Here is a 16212-nt window from a genome sequence, read left to right as displayed (position 1 = left end):
GTGCCGACCGAAAGTCCTTCTCCATGTCTTCTCCGAACTTCTCCCACACACGCTGCTTTGCCTCTTTCACCAGAGGAGCTAACTGGTAGATTGGACTCTTAGCTACCAGCGGAGCTAACTGGTAGATTGGACTCTTAGCTACCAGGGGAGCTAACTGGTAGATTGGACTCTTAGCTACCAGCGGAGCTAACTGGTAGATTGGACTCTTAGCTACCAGGGGAGCTAACTGGTAGATTGGACTCTTAGCTACCAGGGGAGCTAACTGGTAGATTGGACTCTTAGCTACCAGGGGAGCTAACTGGTAGATTAAACTGTCATCTGTTTAGCTCGCCTCTGGCCCGCCTATATCAGATACACCTATGTGATTTGTGCAGCTCGGCTACAAGAGCATAGTTAATGAGCATCATTACTCAATGCCAGAGTGACTCGCTGAGCTAATTCAAATTGTGCTCTCGCGAGAACTCTGGATTTCCAATGTAGTGACTGAGCACCTCGCGACCAAAAAACCAGACAGGCACAGTTCTATAAAAAAGGGGGAAAAATAGTTTTCATTTAATCAGTCAAAGAAAATGCTCATCTTACCCAAAAATAACACTCTGTCTTAAAAATACTTGTTGCACTTACTATGATTGATAAGCAGGGCCTGACGTTAACTTTTTTGACCACCAGCCAGTGTGACAGGTAGAAGTGAGAGAATCATCAGGACCTTAAGAGAACTGCTGCCATTTCTTGTAAATACTGAAGGGAAGGGTGAGCTTTGTGCTTTGTGCAGCAGCGTCTGCAGTTAAGTGATAAGGGCTTCCATTTCCTGTTACTGGTCGGGGAGGGCCACATATAAAGCTTTAATTTCACTTTCATTATGTGCAGCTATTCCTGGGTGTGGTTTGGCTCATATATAGAGCCTTTCCAAAGGAGCTGCAGGAGACACACTCTGAACTCTGTCTTTACTTCAGCTGCAGTATCTACTCAGTAGTATCTTAAACATGGACAGCAATTTTGGTAAGTCATGATGCTGTGTCCATTTTAATAATTTGTTATATTTTTAATGTTTTGATCACTATTATGAATAATTTCATAAGAGTGATCACTGCTGAATCTAATGTATGTAATGTCTTTGTGTAGCTCCTATAGACTAATGCTTCCATAGACATAGCCTACTGGGTAGTTCAACTTAAAAGGATTTTACTCTTTAACAAAAAGGTCTATCTCTGTATGGATCCTTACCGTAATGTTATCAGACAGAATAATAATCTGAGCCGGTCAGTGGCAAGAACAAAATTTATGGTGGATGGAAATTGACGATGCCTATTTGCCGTATATGATTACGTTACAGCCCGGTCTGTGGCTGCCGGTTACAGCGTTCTTGCTCAATACTGGACCAATTTCAAAGATTCTTGTACTAGTACTTAGACACTAATACATGGGGTACTTTAAAATACCTGGTGCCTTTTCCTGTAAATAGTGAACTAAACAATATATGGAAGCCATATTAGATCATGGAAAGAAAGCCAAATAAGCCAACTTTATCAACCACATTGTAAATATTCACAATTAGATTTCCTGTAGGATTAACTACAATGCATGTACAACCTGATTCTTATTCAGTGTCACGCATTCTTCTACACAGGTTGGAGCAGAAATAATGAGGATATGAGGATAGTTATGGTGGGGAAGACAGGAATTGGGAAGAGTGCCACTGGAAACACCATTCTGGGACGACAGTGCTTTGAATCAAAGTTCAGTGCAAAGTCTATGACTGTAGACTGTTCCAAGGGCAAAGCTGAGGTGGATGGGCAAAAGGTAGCTGTTATTGACACCCCAGGCCTGTTTGACACCAGGTTTGGCAAGGATAGAACAACTAAAGATATATGCCAGTGCATCTCTTATGCTGCTCCTGGACCCCATGTGTTCCTGGTGGTCATCCGGCTGGGCAGATACACCGATGAGGAAAAGCAGACAGTGCAAAGGATTCAAGAAATCTTTGGACAGGCTGCAGACAGATACAGCATGGTTCTCTTTACTCATGGGGACCAACTTGAAGACACAACTATTGACGACTTCTTGATGGAATCCTCAGACCTGCAAGAACTCGTGGCCAGATGTAATGGCCAGTACCATGTCTTCAATAATAAGCTGAAGGATCGCTCTCAGGTCACTGAGCTGCTCCGGAAGATCAGAAATTTAAACCAGAAGAACGGAGGAAGCCACTACACAAACGAGATGTTCCAAGAGGCCGAGAGGGCAGTCGAAGAGGAGAAACAACGCATCCTGAAAGAGAAAGAAGAGCTAATACGCAAAGAAAAAGAGGAATTGGAGAGAAAACTTCAGGAAAAATATGAAAAACAGATGAAGAAAATGGATGAACAACTTCAGGCTGAGAGAGAGAGGGAGAGGAAAGAGAGAGAGGAGGAGAGGAAGAGGGAGAGGCAGGAAATGAATGAGGAGAGAAAGAGGGAGAAGGAGGAGAGAGAATTAGAGAGAAAGACAGACAGAGAGGAGAGAGAAAGGGAGACTGCAAACCTGATGAATAAAATGAAGGAACAGCATGAGAAAGAACTGAGAGAGGAAAAAGAAAAGTTGCAGAACAGACATGAAAGTGAGGCCAGAGAGGAAGCTGAGGGCTTTAATCCATTGCATCATCTGTTAGCACTGGTTGATGCTGGCATGAAGGTAGTTGGAGCAATTACATCTTTGGGAAAAGCAATTGGGAGATGGTTCTAATGGTGAGTGATTCAGGCAGCACAACTACAGAGGAACCCTCTAGAAGCTCCTACACAAGAATATATGAAACAATTATTTCATCCACAGAACTAAAATCACTATTTACTTTTTTATTATCTGAGTGAATGATAATAAAGCTAATTGTATTTGTTAAAGTAGAGCTATATACTGTAGGTTAGTAAGGCTAGTTCACTCCATGGTTCACTCATCATATCATACTCTCACACTGCCATCTAGTGTTCCTTTTGCATTATTTTAACAAAGCTCAAGGAGAGATTCCATAATGTAAGTTAACATTTTACTATATATATATATATATATATATATATATATATAAACTATTTTCTTTTTTTCAGTTTTTTTATCAGATGTACATGAATGTATTGTAGTAAATCCTTTCGTTATTTGAGTTTGTTCCTGTTGGTCACAGTTTGTCACAAAGTCTTTATTTCGTGGGTTATGTTGATGACTGATGCCACTCAAGAACAAGTTATCGGCGTGTATTAGCGACATGTGCTCATGTGCTACACTGAACAAGAAATAAAGGTGTGATATTAAGACAAAACCCTTGTTGGAGTAATAATAATAAATAATAAAATAATGTCCTATACCATAAAACTCTGCACACAATTCCCAAAACTGCACACACAAAATGCAAAATGCCTCACATCTCCTTCAAAATGAAACACTGCATTCAAAATACCATAAACACATCTCAAAATGCCAAAAGACACTTTTTTCATAATAGTAAATGTTTGGATATACCATGTACACACTGTTGTTCTAAAGCTAAAGCTCTTTTGTCTTTCATAGGCCTATATCGACATTTACAATGTTCTAGAGAGAAAGTCATCTGCTGAGAGGGGTTGAAAAGTTACAGTAAAACAGAAAATATGTATTGGACAAAACATCACGTTTGTAAGAGTAGCACAGCGTTGTATACAGTAGCATGAAACAAGAAAACAAAAGCAGAAACATATGTAAACCAAAGGTATCATTTTTAGAATAAAGAATATGTGTATGTATGTATGTATGTGTGTGTGTGTGTGTGTGTGTGTGTGTGTGTGTGTGTGTGTGCGTGTTTATGTGGTGGGGGGTGGAATTGTGTGCACAAACAAAGTCTGATTGATTTGTAATGCTGAAATAGTCATTAGATAGTTGCATGCAGTATGGACGCCACTGTAAAGCTACTCAAGATGGGCTTCTCTCATTGGTCAATCTGTGGTTGATCACATGATGAATAAGTGTGGCCATGATCTCATCAGAGATGGCTCTCCTTCCTCTTCTTCCCTCCTCCTCGTTGTTGTCCCGTCTCTCCCTCCTCCTCCTATTGCTCTCTGTCTATTGCTGGCATCCATTGTTCAAAACAGGTAACCTGACCTTTGACCTCTGTATAGGCCTATACTACAGCAGTGATTGGTTAGTGTTCAGTTATGACATAATGTGTTTTCACATGTGAGGAGTGTGTGTGTCCATCCATCCATCTTCATCCGCTTATCCGGGGTCGGGTCGCGGGGGTAGCAGCTCCAGCAGGGGACCCCAAACTTCCCTTTCCCGAGCCACATTAACCAGCTCCGACTGGGGGATCCCGAGGCGTTCCCAGGCCAGGTTAGAGATATAATCCCTCCACCTAGTCCTGGGTCTCCCCCGAGGCCTCCTCCCAGCTGGACGTGCCTGGAACACCTCCCTAGGGAGGCGCCCAGGGGGCATCCTTACCAGATGCCCGAACCACCTCAACTGGCTCCTTTCGACGCAAAGGAGCAGCGGCTCTACTTCGAGCTCCTCACGGATAACTGAGCTTCTCACCCTATCTCTAAGGGAGACGCCAGCTACCCTCCTGAGGAAACCCATTTCGGCCGCTTGTACCCTGGATCTTGTTCTTTCGGTCATGAGCGTGAGCATGAGTGTGTGTGTGCCCTGGTAAATAAGTGTAGCATTTTGATTGGTTGTGTTTGGAAAAGGAAAGCCAGTCACCTCCTGTTAGATTTTTGTGTCTTAGGAAGAGAATTGTGTGTAGTGTTTTGAAAAAAATGTTTTATGCAATTGAAAACTGATTCAAAGGCTGAGAAATAGTTTATGGTTTTGGAGATTCGGTGTGTAGTTTCAACACGGTCTCACGGCAGTTTGTGAAATGGTCACGTTATTTTTTACTATTGATTCTTGTACACGGACATGTTTCTCTCGTTTGTTTTTCGTGGTGGTGAGCGTGATTATGGAGGTTGGGTTTAGGAAAAGAAGAACGGGGAAAGGACACGCCACATGCCGGGACACAAGCCGCGGTCTCTGGGGGACGTGCGGAAAAAAACAACGGGGAAATTAAACGTCTACACGCGGGACACGAACCCCGGTCTCCGGGGTGAAAGGCCTGCGTTGTAGGACCCATCCACCCCCCCAGCCAACCTCCCTACGCGGATTTTCGGCTTTCCATACTACTCGCTACCGTAATCGTGCTGTGATTACGAAAGGTGCTTCCCATTGAAATACATTAGTTTAAAAATCGTGCTCATCACCACAAAAAAAAAAAAACCCGACAGAAACGTGTCCGGGTACACAAATCCATAGATTTAAATAACGTGACCATTTCACGAACTGACGTGAGACTGGGTTGGTAGTTTTGCACTTTGAGTGACAAAAATCGTGACATGAAAAGATTTTGTGTGTAAGCAGTTGGAAAAAACTGTAATATAGAGACGTAGACCTGTCTCTCTCAACTGACAACTGAGCCCCCCAGCAAGCCAGCAAGCTAACTAGCCGACCGGCCGAGAGATGAACAGTCTGGTTGGTAGTTACTGTATGTCCAAATGAAGCTTTTCTTTATTTTCTGAGCCCACTAGACGGCGCTCTCTGTTTATAACAAAGGGTTGAAAACAATGTGAGAGAATCAGAGGGACCATATAGACTCGGTGCTGCCACTGCTGATTTAGGTAAACACTGTTTAGTTGTAGGTATCAGAGCAACGTTTGTATCCGGTTTCCCTTTTTGAATGATGAATAGATGACCGCCGGCTGCCGGCATGGAGAGTTATTTCCTCTCACCCAGGTGCAGAACGTACATGATAGTTGGCCGTCAGCGTTGGTCTTTGTGATATGTTCAAGTGCAATTTTTGGGCCGAGACAAAAGGGGATGTGCGGCGTCACCACAGTCGCCCTTCATCACCATTAGGTCTTGGCCGTCTGCTTGGTGTGTCAGGGCTTTTAGATTTAAACAAACTCTGACTACCTTTAAAACCAGGATCAATACTTTGATGTTCTCCAATGCCATTCAAATTGACCTCAGGCACATATTGCATCAATCAAGTAATTCTCTTTCTCTTTACACACAATGTAAGCAGTGGTTTCTATTCATTCTGTACTTTAATGTTTAATGTGGTTCATGCATGTTATAAAGCACTCTGAATTGCCTTTCTGTATAATATGTGCTATTCAAATAAACTTGCTTTGCCATCTCTTGGCTCTTTTTTATGTTTACTTGTTTACATAGGTCAACTGACTGGTTAGTAGTGAATCTGAGTCCACTGAAGGGGGTCCGATAAGAACCAGACAAGTGTCACTTCTTAATTATCCTTTATTGCCTCACAATCAACACACGCTCATTTCTCCAACAGTATGTGGATGCCAACATGGAGGTGTGGTTCTGAAATGATATAAGTACAAAGTAAATACCGTGTATGATCCTATAACTAAGTTACAAATAAACCATTAACTTAAATCCCAAATTAAATAGACAGCATTCAGTATATCTGTATATCTAAATCCTTACCAGTTATAGGCATATGGGCTAACAGTTAGCATTAACATAGAAACTATCATACACATTTAAATGCCCTCTGTAAATTGACAGTATTATATGGCTATGCTGCCGCCTGCTGGTAGGGGCAGTTCATTACAATTTGACCTACTTCCACTTAACTGCCGTGAAGTCTACACTCAATCAAATCTCCGTGATCTGCGTAACTACAGCACTGTGGAACATTTGCCTCCAACAGAGCGACAGTAATAACCCACTGTACCATCATTACTGAGATTAAACTACACTCTCAGTTATATTTGCACTGAACAACGCATTCAACAAACAGAAACATAACTCCTGCAGCGCACATGAACAGACGGCAAATATTAGCTTACACATGAAATAGCCAAGGGGGTAAGCGTCTCCTCACGACCTCCTATGGCGCTATTTTTGATGCTAATAAGCACATGATTGAGATTTCTCTTGGCACAGCTACCAGAAGACTTCCAACTTTCAGACAGGTTGCTCACGTCACATTTACGTCGTCTCTCTCAGCTGGAGGCTGCGCAGTAACGCTCAGCCATCACCGGGAAAGAGCTTCTAATGTCCTTCACTGGTCTCCGTCCAGAGACACGGGATCTGTTGGTCCATTCTTATATACGGTCTATGGAAATCGCACCCTCGTGAATTAGCCTAAAGTTGCTAATGTGCATTTATAAATCCTACATAAAATTGTCCCGTACCTACAGGACGTCAGACTTACTTATCGATGCATGCACACAGTAGTGTCCACAAACTTCCAATGATGGGAGAAAAAGAAAGTGATATAGCGGTTCACGTTAACGACTTTTTCTCTCGCTCGAGACCGCTGTGCCTAAGCTGAGGTGCAGAGCATGCCGAGACGTTACTAGTCCAGATAGAGCGAGCCACTCATGACAGGGAGCGAGAGAGTGTATCGCTACAGACAATCCAGTCTGCTCAAAGTAATGGTCTTTTTTACACTAATAATTCGAGGTACTCGTACTTTAAGGGAGTCTTTTCTTTTCATTCCACTTTCTACCTCTACACACCTCTACATTTCAGAGAGATGAATGTAGTGGAGTATAAAGTACAATATTTCTGACAGCTTTAGTTACTTTACACGTTAAGATTTTTCCAAAAAAACACTGGTTCTTTATAAAATATGATGTTTTGAGTGATGATATAAATAAGTGCTTCCATTTGTTGTTAATGGTCGGGAGAGCAAGGTTAGAAGTGGAGAGGAAACACTGGGACTTCCCAGATATTAAAAAAACTCCCGAAACAACCATATAAAGGTTTAGTTTCACTGTCATTGTGTGCAGCTCTTTAACCCTTGCGTTGTCTTTCTTCCATTGGACCATGCACTTGTCGTCCTCCCGGGTCAAATGAAAATCTTCACTTTACAACGTTTTTGTCTCTTTTTTCGACCCTTTTGGTGCATTTTCTTCAATGTTGGCCCCTTTTTCCCTCCATTTTACACTTCCTTTCACTACCATGTATGAGCATCACTAACACCAACTTATTACTAGTTTTACACTTATTTTTGGAATTCATGGTCAATAAACCTTATTTATAGGAAATTATACATAATCCTGGAGATAAAAAAGCAGACATTATGAATTATTCAGACTAATAATAAATGTAGGATAATTACAGAAGGGTATATGTCAACGTTCAGTCAGGATACTGTTTTCAAATATTACAGGCCTCTGGTGTGTGAAAACATGGAGGCCACAATAATAAAAGATTTGTTGCTGTTTTCTTATGCGAACATACAAACAACAATCAGTGTTTTTTTGTGGAAAAATCTTAATGTGTAAAGTAACTAAAGCTGTCAGATAAATGTAGTGGAGTAAAAAGTACAATATTTCTCTCTGAAATGTAGCAGAGTAGAAGTAGAAAGTGGCATGAAAAGAAGTACCTCAAATTATTAGTTATGATTTCACAACTTTAAACATTTTTTTCACAATGTATTGGTTCACTTATATGCTACTGTTTATTAATATAGTAAATTAATAATATAACAATTTCAATTATCTATTTAAATAGGCCATTTTAGATTTCCATCATTTGCTCATTGACCTATGTAAACAAGTAAACATAAACAAGAGCCAAGAGATGGCAAAGCAAGTTTATTTGAATAGCACATATTATACAGAAAGGCAATTCAGAGTGCTTTATAACATGCATGAACCACATTAAACATTAAAGTACAGAATGAATAGAAACCACTGCTTACATTGTGTGTAAAGAGAAAGAGAATTACTTGATTGATGCAATATGTGCCTGAGGTCAATTTGAATGGCATTGGAGAACATCAAAGTATTGATCCTGGTTTTAAAGGTAGTCAGAGTTTGTTTAAATCTAAAAGCCCTGACACACCAAGCAGACGACCAAGACCTAATGGTGATGAAGGGCGACTGTGGTGACGCCGCACATCCCCTTTTGTCTCGGCCCAAAAATTGCACTTGAACATATCACAAAGACCAACGCTGACGGCCAACTATCATGTACGTTCTGCACCTGGGTGAGAGGAAATAACTCTCCATGCCGGCAGCCGGCGGTCATCTATTCATCATTCAAAAAGGGAAACCGGATACAAACGTTGCTCTGATACCTACAACTAAACAGTGTTTACCTAAATCAGCAGTGGCAGCACCGAGTCTATATGGTCCCTCTGATTCTCTCACATTGTTTTCAACCCTTTGTTATAAACAGAGAGCGCCGTCTAGTGGGCTCAGAAAATAAAGAAAAGCTTCATTTGGACATACAGTAACTACCAACCAGACTGTTCATCTCTCGGCCGGTCGGCTAGTTAGCTTGCTGGCTTGCTGGGGGGCTCAGTCTAGCACCAACCAGGGTGCTGAGAGAGAGACAGCTCTACGTCTCTATATTAAATTTTATGGTATAGACCATTATTTTATTATTTATTATTATTATTACTCCAGCAAAGGTTTTGTCTTAATATCACACCTTTATTTCTTGTTCAGTGTAGCACATGAGCACATAGATAACTTGTTCTTGAGTGGCATCAGTCATCAACATAACCCATGAAATAAAGACTTTGTGACAAACTGTGACCAACAGGAACAAAATCAAATAACGAAAGGATTTACTACAATACATTCGTGTACATCTGATAAAAAAAATGAAAAAAAGAAAATAGTATGTATATAATAGTATATATATATATAGTAAAATGTTAACTTACATTATGGAATCTCTCCTTGAGCTTTGTTAAAATAATGCAAAAGGAACACTAGATGGCAGTGTGAGAGTATGATATGATGAGTGAACCATGGAGTGAACTAGCCTTACTAACCTACAGTATATAGCTCTACTTTAACAAATACAATTAGCTTTATTATCATTCACTCAGATAATAAAAAAGCAAATAGTCATTTTAGTTCTGTGGATGAAATAATTGTTTCATATATTCTTGTGTAGGAGTTCTAGAGGGTTCCTCTGTAGTTGTGCTGCCTGAATCACTCACTTTTTGAACAATCCCACAAGCATTTGTCTAAAAGATGTAATTGCTCCAAATACCTTCATGCCAGCATCAACCAGTGCTAACAGATGATGCAATGGATTAAAGCCCTCAGCTTCCTCTCTGGCCTCACTTTCATGTCTGTTCTGCAACTTTTCTTTTTCCTCTCTCAGTTCTTTCTCATGCTGTTCCTTCATTTTATTCATCAGGTTTGCAGTCTCCCTTTCTCTCTCCTCTCTGTCTCTCTTTCTCTCTAATTCTCTCTCCTCCTCCTCATTCTTTTTCTCCTCATTCATTTCCTGCCTCTCCCTCTCCCTCTCCTCCTCTCTCTCTTTCCTCTCCCTCTCCCTCTCCTCCTCTCTCTCTTTCCTCTCCCTCTCTCTCTCAGCCTGAAGTTGTTCATTCATTTTCTTCATCTGTTTTTCATATTTTTCCTGAAGTTTTCTATCCAATTCCTCTATTTCTTTGCATATTTGCTCTTCTTTCTCTTTCAGGATGCGTTGTTTCTCCTCTTCGACTGCCCTCTCGGCCTCTTGGAACATTTCGTTTGTGTAGTGGCTTCCTCCGTTCTCCTGGTTTAAATTTCTGATCTTCCGGAGCAGCTCAGTGACCTGAGAGCGATCCTTCAGCTTATTATTGAAGACATGGTACTGGCCATTGCATCTGGCCACGAGTTCTTGCAGGTCTGAGGATTCCATCAAGAAGTCTTCAATAGTTGTGTCTTCAAGTTGGTCCCCATGAGTAAAGAGAACCATGCTGTATCTGTCTGCAGCCCGTCCAAAGATTTCTTGAATCCTTTGCACTGTCTGCTTTTCCTCATCGGTGTATCTGCCCAGCCGGATGACCACCAGGAACACATGGGGTCCAGGAGCAGCATAAGACAAGCACTGGCATATATCTTTAGTTGTTCTATCCTTGTCAAACCTGGTGTCAAACAGGCCTGGGGTGTCAATAACAGCTACCTTTTGCCCATCCACCTCAGCTTTGCCCTTGGAACAGTCTACAGTCATAGACTTTGTACTGAACTTTGATTCAAAGCACTGTTGTCCCAGAATGGTGTTTCCAGTGGCACTCTTCCCAACTCCTGTCTTCCCCACCATAACTATCCTCATATCCTCATTATTTCTGCTCCAACCTGTGTAGAAGAATGCGTGACACTGAATAAGAATCAGGTTGTACATGCATTGTAGTTAATCCTACAGGAAATCTAATTGATCTAATTAATATTTACAATGTGGTTGATAAAGTTGGCTTATTTGGCTTTCTTTCCATGATCTAATATGGCTTCCATATATTGTTTAGTTCACTATTTACAGGAAAAGGCACCAGGTATTTTAAAGTACCCCATGTATTAGTGTCTAAGTACTAGTACAAGAATCTTTGAAATTGGTCCAGTATTGAGCAAGAACGCTGTAACCGGCAGCCACAGACCGGGCTGTAACGTAATCATATACGGCAAATAGGCATCGTCAATTTCCATCCACCATAAGTTTTGTTCTTGCCACTGACCGGCTCAGATTATTATTCTGTCTGATAACATTACGGTAAGGATCCATACAGAGATAGACCTTTTTGTTAAAGAGTAAAATCCTTTTAAGTTGAACTACCCAGTAGGCTATGTCTATGGAAGCATTAGTCTATAGGAGCTACACAAAGACATTACATACATTAGATTCAGCAGTGATCACTCTTATAAAATTATTTATAATAGTGATCAAAACATTAAAAATATAACAAATTATTAAAATGGATACAGCATCATGACTTACCAAAATTGCTGTCCATGTTTAGGTTGTAATAGTTCCTGTCCCTGTTTGGGTTAAAGAGTACAGAGTAGATACTGCAGCTGAAGTAAAGACAGAGTTCAGAGTGTGTCTCCTGCAGCTCCTTTGGAAAGGCTCTATATATGAGCCAAACCACACCCAGGAATAGCTGCACATAATGAAAGTGAAATTAAAGCTTTACATGTGGCCCTCCCCAACCAGTAACAAGAAATGGAAGCACTTATCACTTAACTGCAGACGCTGCTGCACAAAGCACAAAGCTCACCCTTCCCTTCAGTATTTAAGAGAAATGGCAGCAGTTCTCCTAGGTGTTTACACGATGACGCTCGCGGGTGAAAACGATATTTTATCAGATGTGCCTTTTGTTTATACGGCGATGGCGTTTTTGGGGCTTAAAAACGCAAAAAAGTGAAACCACCCTCCAGAGTGGAAATCTTAAAAACGTTCCACCGTCGCGTTCCCGTCTAAAGGGTAAAAACACAAAAGTCTGAAGACAGCGGTGTGGAAAGAGACGAGAAAAAGGCGTCCAGGTAGTCTGTTGTTACCGAGGAGGCTACAGAAATTATAGGATCTAAAAGATTTTCAATACATGTAATAGCTCAATATTTAAATGATTTCGACAATGTGGATAAGGTTGTCATAGTTCGATGACCATATGTAGGCTATTCATGTGAGCCAGAGTAGGCTACAACGTTGCGGATGAAGAGAAAGAGAGAGAGCGAGTGGCAGCGGGCAGAGGAGGGTCTGCTTCAGCCTCCTCTGCCCGCTGCCTCTCGCTCTCAAGCAGCGGCTGAAGGGCTGCGAGGTTCAGGATATTGGTAGTGCTCCCGTGGGTGCTGTGCTGTGGCTCATCACGGTCGACTGTGCCGGTCATCATCAGACAAACATGCAATTCCACCTCCTCGTCTTTCCAGACAAGCTGTTGTTCGCTTCGACATGTTTTGGTTTGGCGCTGCTAAGGAGAGAAGTAGAAGGAAGGTTCTACGTAGGCCTAGCCGCCTGGTGTGCATATTACATCGAATTTCACACACTTTTGCGTCACCATATGCACGCAGATTTCCCTCCCAAAACTCTCGTCTAAACGCGGAATAAAAAGTGAGAACACAACGCCACTTTTGCGTTTTCTCTTCAGATCGTTTCCGTCTAAACATAGCCTTAAGGTCCTGATGATTCTGCCACTCCTAACTGTCACACTGGCTGGTTATTATCAGGCCCTGCTTATCAATCATAGTAAGTGAAACAAGTATTTTTGGGTAAGATGAGCATTTTCTTTGACTGATTAAATGAAAATAATTTTTCCCCCTTTTTTATAGATTGGACCGGTTTTTTTTTTGGTCGCAAGGTGCTCAATTCAATTCAATTTAATTCAATTCAATTCAACAGGAGTTATCTCGAGACACTTTACAGATCTGGTCTAGACCACACTCTATAGTTTACAGAGCCCCAACAATTCTAGTAATTCCCCAAGAGCAAGCATTCAGTGTGACAGTAGCGAGGAAAAACTCCTTTTAGGAAGAAACCTCGGCAGACCCAGGCTCTTGGTAGGCGGTGTCTGGCGGTGCTGGTTGGGGATGTGATGAACAGTGGCAATAATAGTCACAAAGATAATGGAACAGTGACTACAAATGGTAGTCATAGTAGTTCATGTCATAGCGGGGCACTGCAGGACGTTACAGGATGTAGTGTGGCACAGCAGAGCACAGCAGGACGTAGCAGGGCACAGCAGAGCATAGCAGAGCACAGCAGGACGTAGCAGGGCACAGCAGAGCATAGCAGAGCATAGCAGGACGTAGCAGGGCACAGCAGAGCATAGCAGAGCATAGCAGGACGTAGCAGGACGTAGTCGTATTTACGGCACCTTGCTAAAAACCTCGTACACTTAAAGGGATATTTCACCGTTGGAAAGACGAATACATCTTTAAATTGGGTCACTTATGTAGTAGAAATGTGAAAAAAAGTATAGAAATTGGTACCTTCTACGCCGAGATAAGCCAGAAAATGTGTTTTTGGCTCATATGGATGAAAGACACCAAATCCCAGAATGCACTTGCTTCGCTGCTTTAGACTCCACTCCCAAGCCACGCCTACCGTTACAGACAGACAGTGAGGCAGCATTCAACTCAAATGTGTTTTATTGTCATTTCAACCATATACACGAAACAACGTTTCACCGTGGCTCTAGTGGTGTTACACATTTAAAATATATAAAAACATTATATAAAAATGACATACGAAACAGGCTACATTTAGCTAGTACACACACACATATGCTCCGTAAAGTTCAGCTAACGCGTACTAGCATTAGCGCTTGGTAGACTGTAAACACGATTATAAACACAGTCGTAAATTTGCGTGGAATGTAGAATGGTCGGCATTTAATAGTCACAAACTCCACCAGCAGTTAGCATTTAGTTGGATACAAGCAGCTCATTTCAGCACAAGTCCGTGTTAACACAGCCCATCTCCACTCATACCCGGCTACAGAGAAACAGGCTGGATAGTCCGGTACACTGTTGTTTCCACAACAACAAAAACACAGCAGTCTCTGCTGGGGTATTGGGAGTTTTGTTGAAGTTGGATGTAGTCCAGTTTGTTGTCTAATGAGCGGACAACAAACACGAGTTTGCCACCCGCAAACTTGTTCAACGTTCCCCGCTGATGATGTCCCTTTACTGGCCAGAGGCTTCGAGCAACACCGCTGGTCTTCATAGCCGGCGGGTGAAGCTGTATGGAGTATTCCGTCTGTAATAAAGTGTCCTGCATATTCTCCGATCTGTACCAATGTATCCCGTTGGTACACGTGTGCGGTAGTTTGAATGCACATAATTGTTGTTCTAAAATTTCCTTCGGGATGAATAAATCTGTCTATCTAAAGTTTTGATGCTGAGAAGCCACTAAGCTACGCAAGGATTCAAGATGGCTGACACTCGTTTTGTTTCGTGAAATTTCGGAGAATGTCGGCAGTCCAACTCCCTATGGGCGGGTTGACAACATGCGGAAGTAGGTCCTATTACTGGCTGTAGTCCATAGCCTCTGGGCAAAAAAGCCTCTTATAACGCAAAATGACGATTTTTGCATCATAAGAGGCTTTTTTTCCAGACCCACAATACAGAAATCTCTCGTCTCAGGGGAACATGAGGGAGGGAAGCACGGTCATTCAAAAATACTACCGGGTTTCTACTGATACAAAGCTTAATGCTAAATCGGTGAAGTATCCCTTTAAGTCAGCGGTGCTTGTTGGAGGATGCGACCGCGAGCAAAAGGAAGGTATGAAAACAGATAAAAGAAAGTGCAAAAAAGGCGTTGAAAAACTGACAATTAAAAAAGGAAAGCTCTAGAAAGTGACGTGGCCAGATGTGCTTAACTGAGCAACTTTTTCATTAAAACCAGCTCGCAGTTTGAGAGTGAAATGCCAAATGAAGATGATGAGACGGGTAAACTAAGCTAGTTAGTTAGGGTGACCAGACGTCCCGGCAACTCAGGACAGTCCCGATTCTGAGGTGCGTGTCCTGAGTCCCGACATAAGCCTGTCGGGACGCTAAAATGTCCCGGTTTTCACCAACCACTATGAAATTGTCCCGGTTGTCAGCGATTACATAGCCGACGTGGTCTTATTATAGCCCCATCATTAACTAAACCCATGTAGAAAGAAGCGTCCAGCGTATGATTTTAACAATGTGTGTGTTTGTGTGTGTGTGTGTGTGTGTCAGTCAATCGTAGCGATCTACATCTGCATAATCTCTGCAGCCAGCGTTACAGTGTATATTTCTAAACATTGTTGCAATGCCTCTTCCTATCTGTCTCATTTTAACCTGTCCCTCCAGGTACGAGTGCTGGGTGGAAATGTTCGTGCATTTCAAAAGCAGGGAGATTCCATCCCATCCATCTCCATCCGCTTATCCGGGGTCGGGTCGCGGGGGTAGCAGCTCCAGCAGAGGACCCCAAACTTCCCTTTCCCGGGCCACATTAACCAGCTCCGACTGGGGGATCCCGAGGCGTTCCCAGGCCAGGTTAGAGATATAATCCCTCCACCTAGTCCTGGGTCTCCCCGAGGCCTCCTCCCAGCTGGACGTGCCTGGAACACCTCCCTAGGGAGTTAGGTTATCCTTACCAGATGCCCGAACCACCTCAACTGGCTCCTTTCGACGCAAAGGAGCAGCGGCTCTACTCCGAGCTCCTCACGGATAACTGAGCTTCTCACCCCTATCTCTAAGGGAGACGCCAGCTACCCTCCTGAGGAAACCCATTTCGGCCGCTTGTACCCTGGATCTTGTTCTTTCGGTCATGACCCAGCCTTCATGACCATAGGTGAGGGTAGGAACAAAAACTGACCGGTAGATTGAGAGCTTTGCCTTCTGGCTCAGCTCTCTTTTCGTCACCACGGTGTGATAAATTGAATGTAATACCGCACCTGCTGTGCCGATTCTCCCGACCAATCTCCCGCTCCATTGTCCCCTCACTGCGAACAAG

At 42.4% G+C, this 16212-nt stretch overlaps 2 protein-coding genes across 2 annotated transcripts; one reads left to right on the top strand and one right to left on the bottom strand.

Annotated features, from left to right (window-relative positions):
* Nucleotides 1–891: 891 nt before the first annotated feature.
* LOC144528688 (GTPase IMAP family member 9-like) lies at nt 892–6166 on the top strand. The gene is made up of 2 exons (XM_078267453.1): nt 892–999; nt 1628–6166. The coding sequence occupies exons 1-2, from the start codon at nt 984–986 to the stop codon at nt 2719–2721; spliced, it is 1110 nt and encodes a 369-aa protein (XP_078123579.1). The 5' UTR covers nt 892–983; the 3' UTR covers nt 2722–6166.
* Nucleotides 6167–8588: 2422 nt separating this feature from the next.
* LOC144528680 (GTPase IMAP family member 9-like) lies at nt 8589–11854 on the bottom strand. The gene is made up of 2 exons (XM_078267441.1): nt 11728–11854; nt 8589–11093 (listed from the first exon to the last, which is right to left on the bottom strand). Exons 1-2 carry the CDS (start codon nt 11741–11743, stop codon nt 9961–9963), a joined length of 1149 nt encoding a protein of 382 aa, XP_078123567.1. The 5' UTR covers nt 11744–11854; the 3' UTR covers nt 8589–9960.
* Between the last annotated feature and the right edge of the window lie 4358 nt (nt 11855–16212).

Source organism: Sander vitreus, chromosome 2, assembly GCF_031162955.1.
Source record: "Sander vitreus isolate 19-12246 chromosome 2, sanVit1, whole genome shotgun sequence".
NCBI classification, from domain to species: Eukaryota; Metazoa; Chordata; class Actinopteri; order Perciformes; family Percidae; genus Sander; species Sander vitreus.
The sequence above is the reverse complement of the archived record's forward strand: the minus strand, read 5'-3'. Positions and strand labels throughout refer to the sequence as shown.